Source organism: Ranitomeya variabilis, chromosome 5 (genome assembly GCF_051348905.1).
Source record: "Ranitomeya variabilis isolate aRanVar5 chromosome 5, aRanVar5.hap1, whole genome shotgun sequence".
In the NCBI taxonomy this organism is placed as follows: Eukaryota; Metazoa; Chordata; class Amphibia; order Anura; family Dendrobatidae; genus Ranitomeya; species Ranitomeya variabilis.
This window is the reverse complement of record NC_135236.1, coordinates 331,874,755-331,890,281: the sequence shown is the minus strand read 5'-3', so window position 1 is coordinate 331,890,281 and position 15,527 is coordinate 331,874,755. Positions and strand designations below refer to the sequence as shown.

Sequence of the window (15,527 nt, the reverse complement as noted above, 5' to 3'; positions counted from 1 at the left end):
TTTTCAGCCCTTTTTTTAGGCTGAAAGTGCCCCCTTGGCTTATACTAGGGTCATTGTTCCAGGGTGTCGGCGGGGGAGGGGGAGCAGCAGGAGTGGTGGCTGTCACATCATACTCACCCTCCCGGCGCGGTCTCTGCACGTCCCTGCTTTTCAGATGGTCTCGGCGCTGGCAGCTCTTCCTGTGTTCAGCAGTCACGTAGTACCGCTCATTAAAGTAATGAATATGGACGTGCATCCACTCCCATAGGCGTGGAGCGCATATTCATTACTTTAATGAGCGGTACCAAGTGACCGCTGAACACAGGAATAGCTGCCGGCACTGAGACCATCTGAGAAGCAGGGACGTGCAGACCGCGCCAGGAGGGGGTGAGTATGACGGGGAGGGTGAGCCATACGATATTCACCTGTCCCTGTTCCACCACCGGGTTCCGTCTTTCGTGTCCTCTGGCTGTGACGTTCAGGTCAGAGGCTCCCAGCGACAGGAGGAGAGTATGTCTTTTTTTTTTTTATCGCAGCATATGGGGTTATATTATTCTATGGAGCATCTTATGGGGCCATCAACTTTTATGGAGCAGCATATGGAGTTATATTATTCTATGGAGCATCTTATGGGGCCATCAACTTTTATGGAGCAGCATATGGGGCATATTATTCCATGGATCATTTTATGGGGCCATCAACCTTTATGGAGCAGCATATGGGGCATATTATTCTATGGAGCATCTTATGGGGCCATCATTAACCTTTTATGTAGCATTATATGGGGCATATTTTAATATGGAGCATTTAATGGGGCCATTATTCTTTGTGTAGCATTATATGGTGCATATTTTAATATGGAGCATCTTAACGAGCCCATCATGAACTTTATGGAGCATTATATGGGGTGTATTTTGTATAGAGCATCTTATGGGGCCCATCATGAACAGTATGGAGAGTTATATGGGGCTCCTGATTCAATATGGATATTCAAAAACACTTAACCAACTGATTAACCAACTCAATTAATTTTACTTTTATTGTATCTATTTTTATTTTTTAAATTTACCAGTAGCTGCTGCATTTCCCACCCTAAGCTTACACTCGAGTCAATAAGTTTTCCCAGGTTTTTGTGGCAAAATTAGGGGTCTCGGCTTATACTCGGGTCGGCTTATACTCAAGTATATACGGTACTTGTCATGAAAAAAAAACATAAGTCCTCATATGTTTTTAGTCTTAGACAGAGAAATAAACCTTTTGTTTATCTGTGGAAAAGCAAACTGAACTGCCAGATAAAAAGTGTTTGCATTGTGCAAAAGTATTTTTTTAAAAATCCCCCCGAAAAAACACAACAAGGTTTGATATTTGGTCTCTCTCTAATCCAACTGATCTTCAGAATTAAAGTTACAGTAACTAGTAATTTATACTGCTTGATGAAAGCTGTGAAAACAACCACATCAGCCCCCCCCCCCCCACCAGAACTATGTATAAAATTATACAGCATATGCATCCTAAATGGTAGTATTATAAATAAATAAAACTACTACTCAGACTACTAATGCACTCCTCCTGTTCTCCGACTGGCCAGCCCTGAGGAGCACAAGTTAATCAGAGAGCAGGGGGTGTCAAAGATGACCGATGCAATATGCCTATCATTAGTCTGAATAGCGCCGCTGCCAGGATGGAGGAGAGAAGGGGAGTGCAAGAATTGGCAGCACAATGAATGAAAAGGTCACCATGTAAATTTACTTAGCATTACATTCATATTAATTTTTAGATCAGACTAGGGTTGCTTTTTAAAACTGTTTGAAATAGTGTTGTGTAGGTAAAATCAATAAGTCTATCAGTTCCTTAGCGTTTCCAGTGGACGTTTTATCACCATATTCTTAATTGATATTTTATCTTAGAATCGGGCTTTGACATGGCTGCTTTCATCATTATGAAGCTACGTCTTTTTATAGCTATGTTTTATACACATACATTACTGACCACTGCTTTCCATAGAATTGCTTTTACTTTAACCATAAACAAATCACATCAGTATCTGTACCTAAAGAGGCTTATAATCTGATTATCACTTTATGACCAATTTCAAGAGTGATATCTAGATTCTTGGAGTGTGGGAGGCAACAAAGGTAGCCAGAGGAGATCCGATAGAGGGGGAACATATAAACTCCATGCAGATGGATCCCAGAACCGCAATGAAGTACCATATGTAAACCACTAATACTTCATAATCCTACACCATTATGCTAAAAATCTAGAATAATATAATAACTGACCTGTTGCTATACAATATAAATTCTACTGAATCAGTTATAGTTAAAACAAATGTAATTATCCAGATACTAAGTTCAAATTACTGACCCACGGCCAAATAATTAGGTTTTACAATATTTATTAAAGAATCAGTTATAGGTCAGCTGCATAACATTATGATAGACACTTGTACGTACTTCTTAGCATTCTCAAGTATATTCCGTCGATAAATATCGTTTCTCTTCTCCATTGTATCCTGGTAATTTAAAAATGTAAAAAATATTTTAAGCGATTATCGCTCTTACAAATTAATTGTACGATTAAAACGGAATAAACAAGTTAAGATAAGTCCACGTTCTAATCTACAAGTGAAATATGCTTCAAAATGGTTTATTCTCTTATTCTTTCAGAATTAACTTTCTGAAAAGAACAGGATTGACATCTTCTGTAGTTTCCTCCGATACCTCCTCTCTGTGTACATCAAACAGACATCCTACTTGACAAGTTCTTTTTTCCACTTGTTATATTACTTAAGAAGAACCGGACATTGCCCTCCAACCAGTCTTAGGGTCACCCTATGGTGTTACCGGACTTGACAGTTTTATACACGGATTTTTATTTCAGAAGCTGATACTAAGCAACATCTATTTTGGTGTTATTCAATTATTTACATGTACTGTTTAAGTTTACTGACTTATTTTCAGATGCTGATATTGAGCTACATTTAATTTGGTGTCATACGCAATTGTATACGTGTACCATTTGAGTTTCTTTTTCAGGCGACAGTTGTTTTGTGTAAACTTACGGAAATGTCTATATGTATGTATACCGGTCTTTCTTTCTCCTTCCCTTTTCCCCATAATATTTGGGGGTCTTTCCTTTTCTTCCCTCCACCCTTTTTTTTTCCCTTACCCTTTACCCTTCCCCTTCAAAATTTATAAAACCAATTAAGATTATTGGAAAAGATAAGTTCACGTATTGTCATTTCCAATTTTCTGTTTTGTCATAAAAGCTAATAAAATTGAGTGCTGGATCCATCACATGATAGACACCAATGGGACGTTGACTTTGGGTTCTATCATGCTGGGTGTCATTCTCAAGGAATAACAGCACTACATGCTGAGCTATTTTTTCAACTATTCTGGAATCTGCAGTGAAGACTGCACAGAAATGTAAACTTATACAGCACAATACACATGGATTTCATGAAATTGAGCTAGAGCGGAAGCCGCATGGGAAATAAAGAGAGTTTAATTTGCTCCTTATTGGAGAACCAAATGTAAACTAAAAAATTCAATAAGTAATAAACTATTTTCTTGAAGTCTGTGACACATATCCAATAGAAACCACTCTTAAGATTGAAAGCAAGGTGTCACGCCCGCAGGCGACGCATGTGGTTCATGGACCCACTGTGTCACAGAGCCGGACTTGCCTAGGAAAGGGCGTAGCTAAGCGGCTACCTGGTGGTCACTGGAGCTCCAGATGGTGGAATCAGGCTTCAGCTGTAGGTAGCCGCCTGGTACCACCTCTAGGCAGTGCCTGGTACTGCAGCTGCTGACCCCCAGGGTCAGGTTCACAGACACAAACTGGGACTTAGGCTCTGTTCAGACTACTCATAGGCCAGGACAGATACTGTTACGAACTACAGGGACCGGCCGAAAAAGTACCAGAGGTTTTGTGTCTAGCACTGGCCACACACAGACCAGGGGAGCAGGTTCAGGCGCTGGCCACGTACGGACCAGGGGAGCATGTTCAGGCACTGGACGCACAAGGACCGGTGGCTCAGGTTCAGGACCCGGCCGCACAAGAACTGGGTTTTTTTTCAGAACCCGGCTGCACAAGGACTGGGGGTTCAGATTCAGAACCCAGCCTCATCGGGGGTACAGGACCCGGGGGCTCAGGTTTAGGACCCGGCCATACAAGGACCAGGGGTTCAGGATCAGGACCTGGCTGCACAAGGACCAGGGACTCATGTTCAGGACCCGGCAGCACAATGACAGAGGGTTCAGGGTTCAGGACCAAGCCGCACAAGGACCAGAGGCTCAGGTTCAGGACCCGGCCGCACAAGGATTGAGGGTTCAGGACCTGGCCGCACAAGGAACTGGGGTTCAGGTTTAGGACCCGGCCACACAAGGACCAGGAATTCAGGTTTCGGGCACTGGCCAAACAAGGACCAGAGGATCTAACAATTCACTAGTTTCACACCAACTAATGAATACTTGTTGATTAGGCACCTCCCTACTGGGGAGGGTGCCTTTTATAGAGGATGCCACCCAGCTATTAGCTGGAGGCATCTTAGCAGGTGCGTACGTTGCCCCTTTAAGAACAGGGGAATGCATGCTGCCGAGAACACAGTGCATGAGTATGTCGGCGTCCCTGAATGGAGAGGAAAGGTTAGCATAAGCGCTGCACAAGATCTCTAATCAGAATTTAGACTACTGTATTTTATTGAATGTTTAGCCTTATGGAACGCTAGAATACGTAATAAAAAAAATATATAGTTAGCAACACATCTTTTCTAATTGTTTTTTTTTTATTTTAGTTATTTTTTCTTGCTTTCCAAGTACATGATTACTTCTTTTTTCATATACCCGTCTATCCGCAGAGGTTAGAATCCTAGACATGACATCTGTGCTCACTGGAATATCTCCTTTTGTGCCCTGGATTATGGAGATGAGAAAGCCAGTGCCACAGTGAAAAAGGAAAAATATCAACAAGACTAACAATGTGATGCCACTGTACATGACAGGTCAGGTGCATGTGCATCATTAAATGTATCACCAAGATGATTAATTCCGATCCATATAAATGGAGGGCACAGCTTACCACTTCAGAGATCAGTCTGCACCAATCCCTCCTCTGCATGTGGTTACTGTACAGAAAACGTTGCTGGGCCTGTTTCATGTATTCCAGTTCAGAATGAAATTTTTCCCAAAAACCTTTAAATGTTCCAATCTGTAGAGAACAAAATAGATAAAATATAAGGCTGCAAGATTAGCTCAAAAATCTAGTGCTGCTGAGGACAAAATTACTTCTGTATGTAGTAATCTTTCTTTATATTTTTCACACTTACATTTACGGTATGTTCTCAGCTGATTATTGCCAGAAAGTTTAATGGTTAATTTATCAGTCACATCATTTTTAAGACAGAAAATCAAATAATGATAAATGAACTCTCTTTCCAATCTATATTTATTTTCCATTTTTATTTTATTTACTTTTTTTTTTTTTTTACACGATTTTTGGGGTAGCCACCTTTTTGCTAAACTTTGTTGGCAGCAATTCTAGATATACTTTATGGCAGGCACAATAGCAAGCAAAAGCATGGAGCTCATTCTGACTTCTATAGGAGAGTTCTTGGGTATGGTCCTTGATGAGGACCTAGGTGGGGATTTCATCACCTATGGTGATTGTGTTGGATAGTAGAAGTGAGGGGTGAAGATTCAAGTCTGGGGGTAAGAATAATAAGCAGAATTGTGACTAAATTTATAAATGCGGACTTTTTTTTTTTTTATTTCTTATATAATGTAAGCACTTATTTTATGCTTTCTTATTTCCTTCGTGCTTGGTTCGGGCTAACAGAAACTGAACCAAAACCTACATGTGTAGCTAGCTCATGCTACAAAATGGGCCATCAAAACATGAAGAGCATGGGATGGTCTACACATCTTCCCGGCAGACATCAGAATCATGTTACGTGTAATATATTAAGTAACAAAAACGACCACAAAGACACTGGCCTTACCTTCAGAATTGGCATATCCGTTATGTCGGCTGTACAAGACACACCGTCCATATCCTTAAAATGAACACAAAATTGTTAGTAGTGTAAGCAAAAATGCAGACATATGGTGAGTGTCTAAGGAGAGGTTACCATCCAGACGGCCATTAATCTAACAGATTATTGAGTAATAGGAAAAACAAAGCATGGACAAAGGTTTTTACTGCTTGCAAGAACAATAATAAACGCGGATAGGCGATGCAGTAAATGTTCTGCACTACGGCTTATGTCGAAGGTAATTTATTTTACCTGTGATTAGTTTTATTGATAATCTTACCTGACTCCAAAAAGGAACTGAAGTGTAAGGCAACAGTTTATCAAGGGATATCGTTTCCAAGCTCATGTGCCTATGTAAGGAAGCTAAAGTGCAGAATAAATGACATTTAGAGCCTTCTAATACATAATGCACATATGTTCATTTAAAGGAAATATATTCCTGTTTTTGCCACCTAATCTGAGAGCAGCAGAATGTAAAGACGAAGACCCTGATTCCAGAGATGGGTCGCTTACTGGGCTGCTTGCTGTAGTTTTGATAAAATCACAGTTTTAATCAGCGGGAGATAATCAATAGTAGACTAGTAAACCTACCGTTATGTAGTCTTTCATATTCATAAGCTCTGTATAACACCCCCCCCCCCCCTCCACACACACACATACAGCTGTATGTATATCAAGCTGCTCTCAGATGTGGTAGCAAAAACCTGGAGACAGATTCCCTTCAAGTCCAAGTCAACCTTTTTTTGCAGCTGGTAATATTACTACAAGATGTAAGGTAGGACAAAGGAATAAGTAACCACCAAAATAAATACCCAAACATTAAGTACATACCAATGATAAATTCCTGTATTGGGTCAAATGAGAAACACGTTGTCAGGTTGTCACAGATCCATTCAACAAGCTGGAACACAGAAAAGATCGCATGTATAGTGCTCCAGAAAAGAAAAGTTTCAAAACAAGTCATCTATCCGTAGAATAGGTCATGAATATTTTATGCTCGGACATCCCCTTTGTCAGTTCTCCACATTTATGTAACTGATCCCCTCAGGTGTTATTATTACCCGAGTCTCCTCTTGTGGCTGAGTATTCAGGTGTAACAGGAAGCAGTGTATCCCTGCCAAGCGCTCACAGTCCCGTCTGCTTTCCGCCAGGAACTTCAGAAGTTGTGCTTGGTTTATAGACACTGAGAACAGAATTCCCGTACAGCATTCTATCACATTAGTCTTCAGAACCGTCTGCAAGGGACAATCGCAGCACATACCACTAATTCTGGCTTCTGCAGCTAGAGAAGACAATTACAGTTTATTATTTCACAAGATACTAACTTTATAGCAAACCAGTTTTTAATAATTTCCGCTCACATCTTGTTTTTGTATAGTGTCATCCTCTGATTATGCCTCTTGGTAATATATGAATAATGAAGGAAAAAAGATGAGGCACTCACCAGTTCGAATTAATGTGAAAAAGTCCTTTATTCCATTCCTTGGGATTAGGACTAAAACATGATGTGCAGGTTAGAGAGGCATGCAGGGAGAGGCAGAGTGGACAACGGCTGTTTCGCGCAACAACGCCTCAATGGGTTCACTTATTGGATTTAGTCCTAATCCCAGGGAATGGAATTAAGGACTTTTCACATTAATTTTACATGTCCAAGACTTTACACGTGCTGCGCCGATTCTTTGGAATGCACTACCTAGGTTAATACGACTAATCCCCAATCCCCACAGTTTTAAGCGTGCCCTAAAAACTCATTTGTTCAGATTGGCCTACCGCCTCAACGCATTAACCTAACTATCCCTGTGGCCTATTAAAAAAAAAAAAAAAAACATAATCAGGTTCCTCTCATCATGTTCTCATACACTTTATGCAGTTAATAGCCCTCTGTGTCTGTACTGCTACACACTTAGGCTGTTAACTGGTTCATGCAGCTTTACATGAACACCCGAGCCTTACACTATGGCTGGTCCAAATAACTAAAGCAATTGTTACCATCCACCTCTCGTGTCTCCCCTTTTCCTCGTAGTTTGTAAGCTTGTGAGCAGGGCCCTCATTCCTCCTGGTATCTGTTTTGAACTGTGATTTCTGTTATGCTGTAATGTCTATTGTCTGTACAAGTCCCCTCTATAAGTTGTAAAGCGCTGCAGAATATGTTGGCGCTATATAAATAAAAATTATTAATATTATTAATTCAAAATGGTGAGTGCCGCATCTTTTTTTCTTCAATCTTGCACATTTAAGTACTTTATGCAAAGCACCAAACACAGTTCGATTAGCTGCTGTAGCTCTACATATGTGATGTCTATTTGTCCTTCAAGGGAATTTTTTTCATGTTGACTGGTATCTGTATTTTTTTCTATGAACACTGCATAATATATTAATAAAATGACGAGCTGCATTGCCACTACCCCCCCCCCCCCACACACACACTTACGTCCCATTGCAATAAGCAGAGTCGTATCTAGGGGAGGCACTTTGAGACGCCCGATGCGGCTCAGAGAAAGTGCAGTGCGCCGGCCTCCAGTGATCAATTGTATTCACATCTATCAGACGATAGTACAATTGAAGCACTGACCGCCGAGTCATAACAACGTCAGCAACGTGATCAGGTCATGTGATCATGCTGCTGGCATCACTCCTGGGGCTGCAGAGGCATGAATGACATTGGTGGTAAGTGTTCCAGTGGAGCTGAAGACACCGAAGATTTATTGATTTATTGTAACAGGGGGGATGGGGAAGATTTGACGACACAGTTTGGTGAGTGAGAAAGGGATGGGTGTGGACATAATATGGGGAATTGGCGGGAGGGGAAGCAGGAGAAATATGAGGACACAGTATGAGGAGCAATGGGGAGATGGGGCCATGTATGAGGAAACGGTATGAGGGGGGGATGGGTGCAGACAGTATGAGGAGTGGTGGGATGGGTTTGGGCACAGTATGATGAGTAAGGGGGGAATGTATGCAGACACAGTTGCGAGGGAAGAATGAATGCAGACACAGTATAGGGAGCGAGAGTGATGGGATGGGTGCTGACACTGCACTGTATGGGGAGTTGGGGGACGTGTCAGGAGGCAGTATGGAGAGCAAGCTGGTAAATGTGTGAGGATACAAGATTGTTAGCAGAGGGGATGTGAGAAGACAATATGAGGACAGAGGGTGAAATGTGTGAGGAGAGTACTGAGGGGAATAATGTGAGAAGACAGTATGGGAGTGAGAAAAATATGAGTGGGCACAGAATAGAGACTGAGTAGTGTGGGGGGTGGATAACATGGAGGGACATTGTAAGGGCATAGCCAGGAGGAGACAGTATACAAAGAAGGGGTGTGTGATGAGGGGGACCGTGTGGAGACTGGGATCTATATGTGGGAAAACAATGTGAAAGGAAAATGTAAAGAGGTGGCCCAGTATGGAAAGGAGGGGGCAGTGTGGAGGGCATGTACCATAAGAGGGACAGTGTGTGGGTCAAATTTTGTGCAGGGAATATAGGGAGGAGCAATTATTTATTCAGGGGCTCAAAGTAGGGCAGATATTTCAGTCTGCCTTAGCATTATAATGATACTGCTATTTTTAAGAGCACCATGTGGGGATGTGCTGCACAAGATCAGAAAAGAAAGAGAATGACTCAAATCAGAGACAACGTCATTATTACTATTAGGTATCTGGATGTAATTTTTTTTTGTGATACTGGCTAATTCTCATCAGTACTATATGGTAAGCAGTCTGATGATGACTGATAATGTTAAGGAAATACTGGGAGTTGTTGCTAAAGACGGACTGGAAGTTGTAGGTTCATGCAATACAAATGTATATGAGTCTGACCTGACATTACAATTGATGTACCATGTACTGATGGTGATCCTAATCATGTATTTATGTACTAATGGTGGTCCTGGTGGTGCATTCCTGTACTGATGAGGGTTTTGATGCTGTGTTTCTGTACTGATGGGGGTTATACAGCTGTATTTCTGTACTACTGGTGGTTCCGATTATGAATTTCTGTACTGCTAGTGACTCTGATGATATATTTCTGTACTGCTGGTGGTTCTTGTAGTGGGTTCTTGAGCTGTTATTTGTTCTGATCCTGTACACATGTAATAATCCATCCAATGTACGATTACATGAAATATGGCTAAACTAATAAATTGTTGTGCTGTCTGACAAGCTAAGGGTTACTATGTTTTTATTTACATTAGGAGCATTAAAAGTGGTTGTCCAAGTTTGTGATGAGTCTGCAGTCATTCTATCTGACTACAGACTTCTGAATTCTCACAGCATGCAGAGCATGCTGTCAGGATTCTCTGGTACAGGCAGTGAGAGTGGGAGGTCAAAAAAACTGCAAGAATGCAATTTGCACACATGCGGTCACATGCAGACTAGACATGAGTGACCTCACTCAATGAAAATGAATTGTGTGAGGCCAGGCATGTCTGGTCAGAACTTGGCCAGAAATATACAAATTGCATACTTGTGCTCACATGACCGTCCAAGGGAGAATCCTAAAAGTGTGCAGTACATGCACAATGAGAATTCAGAAGCCTGCAGTCACCTAGAGTAACGGGAGACTTTCATCTGAAACCTGGACAAACTCTTTGATTATAAAATGAAGCACTGTAGCCAATCCTAACAGCATGTAGTATCATCACTGTCAGGATTCCGCTCTGCTTGCTAGTTCCAGCCACTTCACTCATATGCGATTTTACGACACGTGACTAAGTGTGCAAATCCCATATGTGCTTGGGGAGGGGGGGTCAAACTGAATTCTTGCACCAGGTGCTGTAAAACCTAGATACACCTCTGGTTTAATACCAGGCTCTGAGAAAAAAAAAGTTCCAACATACAAGTATTAACCTCTTAGTGACTGGGACAAATTTTTCATATCTGATCAGTGTCACTTTATGAGGTGACAACTCTAGAACGCTTCAACAGATCTCATTGATTTTGAGATTGTACTTTATTTTAATGGTAAATTTTCTTTATTTATAAAAATATCAGAAATTAGTTTAAAAAATTCTAAAAATTAGCAATTTTCAAAGTTTGAATGATTATCCCTTTAATCCAGGTACTCATACCTCATAAAATAGTCATTAAATAACATTAACCTCATGTCTACTTTACATTAGCACCATTTTTAAAATATCCTTTTATTTTGTTACGATATTAGAAGGTTTAAAATTGTAGCAGCAATTTTTCTTTTTTTTTTTTCAAGGAAATTTACAAAATTTACATTTTTAGGGACCTATTCAGTTTTGAAGTGACTTTGGCAGACCTATATGTTGTAAAATCCCGAAAAGGGATTCCAATTTAAAACAGCACCACTCAACGTATTCAAAACTGCTGTCAGGTAGCGTATTAACCCTTCGGGTGATTTTCCGAAATTAATACAAAGTGACATGAAAGATAGGAAAAATTTTATTTTTATCACCTAAATGTTGCCAACTTCTGAATCGGTCACTATAGCTGGCAGACTCTAAGGCCATTATTTGGCCATGAATTGCCATGTCAAACATCAGGACCACACGATCAAGATCTCAGGGTGCCGATGAGGTGAAAGAGGAAGCCCCCACGCTCTGTTAACCATTTAGATATCGCAGTCACTATTGACAGCAGCATCTAAAGGGTTAAAAAGCCATGGTTGGTGGCAACACCAATCAAGGCTGATACAGCAAGGTGTCAGCTATAGTGTACAGTTGACAGCTGCTGCATTTTCACCAGTTGGGGGATTCTAATGTCTTATATGTGAAGTCAGTAAGATGTATTGGTGGTCACTAAGGGGCTAACTAAAGCAGACTAGTCAAGAGAAACTGGCAGGTCCTCTTCAGGTCATGTACATCATATTCAAATACGTAATCATTTATAAACCTTTTCCTTTCAGGATAATCATTAAAATACCATTACAGCTGGGATTTTACTTTTTTTTTATTTCACTATACGTTTGATACCAGTAATCAATCAGACAAACAAAAACACAGGTTCAATAAAACTATTAACCCCTGTGTCCGTCAGGGGATGTTACACCCATAACGGCCCCGTACAGAAATATACCAACCTAAACAAAGAAAGTACGAATCAGACCTCAGAGTACCAAAAAATACCAGATTTTATTAAGAAACAACACATTACTAAAAGACAACATTGATGGTGACATATACCAATATAAAATGGCACCATAGACCTGAGGCACGTGTAAACATCAATATCCCTCTTGCTACATATAGACTCCCCCGGAAGAAGGCTGACGCTGCCGAAACGCGCGTAGGGGATCTGGCACCATCAGATCTGAGGTAACGTAGCGTGTTATTGATTAGCCGGATTACTTACGGTAATGCTCTTTTAATGAGTCTTTCCCTGACGAAGCTGCCTAGCGCGGCGATACGCGTGGGACTCTCCCACACCCTCTTCTTTGTTGCCCGCAGATCCGTCAGTGCTGGGGTCCTCCTCATGGCAGCCACAGGACATGTAACTATTCCGGCTCTCCCTTCATTGCTGTGAGCCGGTTTCTTGTCGTGGGTTGTATGTTTGACTGTATTACGGTCCAGCGTTGCTTGCAGCATCTATATTTTCAGCTGTTATTTCTTTGCACGCACCCACACTGGCTTGCTTCTTTTTGCCCCATCACTGATGTAGCCTATAATATTCGTTTTCCCTCATTTCCCCTTATGATAAATAGCCACCAGGTTTCATCCATATAGGGATTACTCTATATGGTTGGGGTTTGGCTTATAGTTTGATAACTTTGGGGACGCCCATTTGTTATCAGATTCTACGGTGCTACAACTTCATAAAATATTATTGCTCAGCCTTTATTTACATGACGGTACCTTTATATTTTTAGGCAATTGTACATAGGATCAGATTAGTACTTTCCATCATTTTTGGCTGTGGCTCTTTTTGCCTATTATTCAGGAACAGGGTGTGTTTGTGCTTTTGATCCCTTTGGGATATGTTTTTAATGTTTTTACATTTGGTATGTCTTTCTGTCGTTTAATAAAGGTGTTATTCATTTTTTGATATACAGGTGTGCACACATCTATGCAGTGTCTTTTCTTTGTTGGTTCAGTTATTATATTTTCCATGCATTGTGTAGCACCCTAATTGATAGACTCATACATTGGTTGTGCTCCCGACACATTTCTTTTGTTGCTTTTAATGAGTCCATGACAGCACCCACTGGAGATAGGGATCCGCCCCAAGGAACAGGAAACCTACAGAGACATAAAAGGGGGCGGTCCCCCTCTCCTCAGTTTAATTTCAGAGTACCCGGAGGACCGCCAGTGTTAGTCAATCATCACAATGTATCATCAGAATATAAACTTCATAGAAGTAATTACATTGGCTTTTATTAGGGAGGGATGTGACTGGGTGCTGTCATGGACTCATTAAAAGAGCATTACCGTAAGTAATCCGGCTATTTACCCTTCGCCATGACAGCACCCACTGGAGAGATTTCCAGAGACCAACACCTAGGGGGGGACCACCGTGCTGAGGATAGTCCTGCCAAAGTGTAGGTCAGAGTCGGAAGACAGGTCGAGCCTGTAGTGATTATAGAAAGTGGAAGGAGCCAACCAAGTTGCAGCCTTACATATATCTTCGATTGGCACGTTCCCTTTTTCGGCCCAGGAAGAAGCCATGGCTCTGGTGGAATGTGCTTTGATGCCCTCCGGAGGTTCTTCATTTTTCATGGAATAGGCCAACCGGATAGCGTCTCTTATCCACCTGGATAATGTTGCTCTTGTGACTCCATATCCTTTCTTTTTGCCCTGGAAGGATATGAACAGAGCCCTACTCTGCCTCCAACTACTAGTTTTCTCAATATATTGCAAAACTACTCTCCTGACGTCTAGAGTATGGAATTTTTGTTCTTCAGGAGTAGAGGGGTCTTTAAAGAAAGTAGGAAGATGTATCTCCTGTGACCTGTGGAACTTCCCTGCTACCTTAGGAAGGTATAGGGGGTCCGGTTTTAAGATTAGTCTGTCATGAAATGTGAGAAGGTAAGGTTGATCTATCGACAAGGCCTGAATGTCGCTGACTCTTCTAGCCGATGTTAAGGCTACTAAGAAGGCTGTTTTTAACGACAAGTGTTTTAAAGATGCTGTGTCTATAGGCTCAAACGGAGATTCTGTTAGAGAGTCTAAGACTAGATTTAGATCCCAAGGAGCTACCCTAGGTATGTGGACAGGAGTAACTCGTTCACAGGCCGTGATGAAGCGGGATACCCATTTATTACCAGCAATATTATGGCCATAGAGGGCACCCAGAGCAGACACCTGGACCTTTAATGTGTTAACTGACAGACCTAACTCTTTCCCTTTCTGTGGAAATTCTAATATAGATTTTATTGGGACTTCAGAGGGGTTTGAACTAGTATGGAACTGTAGAAATTTCTTCCATACTTTGGTGTAAATTTTTGTCGTAGATGGTTTCCTGCTAAGCAGGAGTGTATCAATTAGGCCTTTTGAAAACCCCCTGGAATTTAATATCTGCCTTTCAAATACCAGGCCGTCAGGTGGAGGCTGTCCACCTGAGGGTGGAAGAAAGGTCCCTGAGAGAGGTTTGGGATTGAGGGAAGGACCCAAGGATCTGTCACCGACATTGACCGCAGGCACGAGAACCATGGTCTCTTGGGCCAGAATGGCGCTATCAGTATTATCCTGGCCTGCTCTTCCCTGATTTTCCGTATTACTTGTGGAAGCAGAATTATCGGAGGGAAAGCATATGCCAGCTTGAATTGCCATGGTGTTTGAAGAGCATCTAGAATGTCCGGGTGATCTGCACGGGACCGAGATGCGAATTTGTGGACTTGTTTGTTTTGTTTTGTAGCGAACAGGTCTATTTGGGGTTTGCCCCATAACAATGTTATCTTGTGGAAAATGTGAGGATTGAGACACCATTCTCCTTGATGAAGAGTGTGTCGACTTAGAAAGTCCGCTTGTTGATTGTCCTCTCCTTGGATGTGGACTGCCGAGAGGGACAACAGATGCTTTTCGGCCAGGATTAAGGTACTGTTTGCGGAAGACATTAGAGCGTCTGATCTTGTGCCGCCTTGTTTGTTTAAATACGCCACTGTCGTAGTGTTGTCTGAACAGATTCTGACGTGGCTTCCTCGTAGCTGTGGGAGAAATTGACGCAGTGCATAGTTTACCGCATTCAATTCTTTCAGGTTTGATGAATATAAATCCTCATTCTTATCCCAGGTTCCCTGGCAGAATCTATCTCCCATGTGTGCGCCCCACCCGTGGGGACTAGCGTCCATAGTTATCGTGTGGGATGGTGATATTACCCAAGGGACACCCCCCGCTAGGTTGTCTTTATTTAGCCACCATTCTAAGGAGGATAAGACTTTCTCGGATAAAGTTATTTTCGATTCAAGGTGCCCCAGAAATTTTCTCTGTTCCCGAAGTATCTGATGTTGTAATGTTCGGGTATGAAGTTGTGCCCACTGAACGGCTGGAGTACAGGAGGAGAGGGATCCTAGCAAGGACATTCCTGCTCTCAGGGACATTTGAGGTTTGTGAAT

The 15,527-nt window shown here is 41.7% G+C and overlaps 1 protein-coding gene across 3 annotated transcripts in view; it reads right to left on the bottom strand.

Annotated features, from left to right (window-relative positions):
• The window catches only part of GSAP (gamma-secretase activating protein), a 167,420-nt gene that overhangs the window by 30,224 nt on the left and 121,669 nt on the right, over window positions 1-15,527 (bottom strand). For all 3 annotated transcript variants that reach the window (XM_077264715.1, XM_077264716.1, XM_077264717.1), the window contains 6 exons: window positions 7,078-7,298; window positions 6,848-6,917; window positions 6,297-6,379; window positions 5,984-6,037; window positions 5,065-5,193; window positions 2,436-2,494 (listed from right to left, as the gene is read on the bottom strand). In XM_077264715.1, the coding sequence (XP_077120830.1) occupies window positions 2,436-2,494; window positions 5,065-5,193; window positions 5,984-6,037; window positions 6,297-6,379; window positions 6,848-6,917; window positions 7,078-7,298 (616 nt within the window). The remainder of the gene's footprint in view (window positions 1-2,435; window positions 2,495-5,064; window positions 5,194-5,983; window positions 6,038-6,296; window positions 6,380-6,847; window positions 6,918-7,077; window positions 7,299-15,527) is intronic.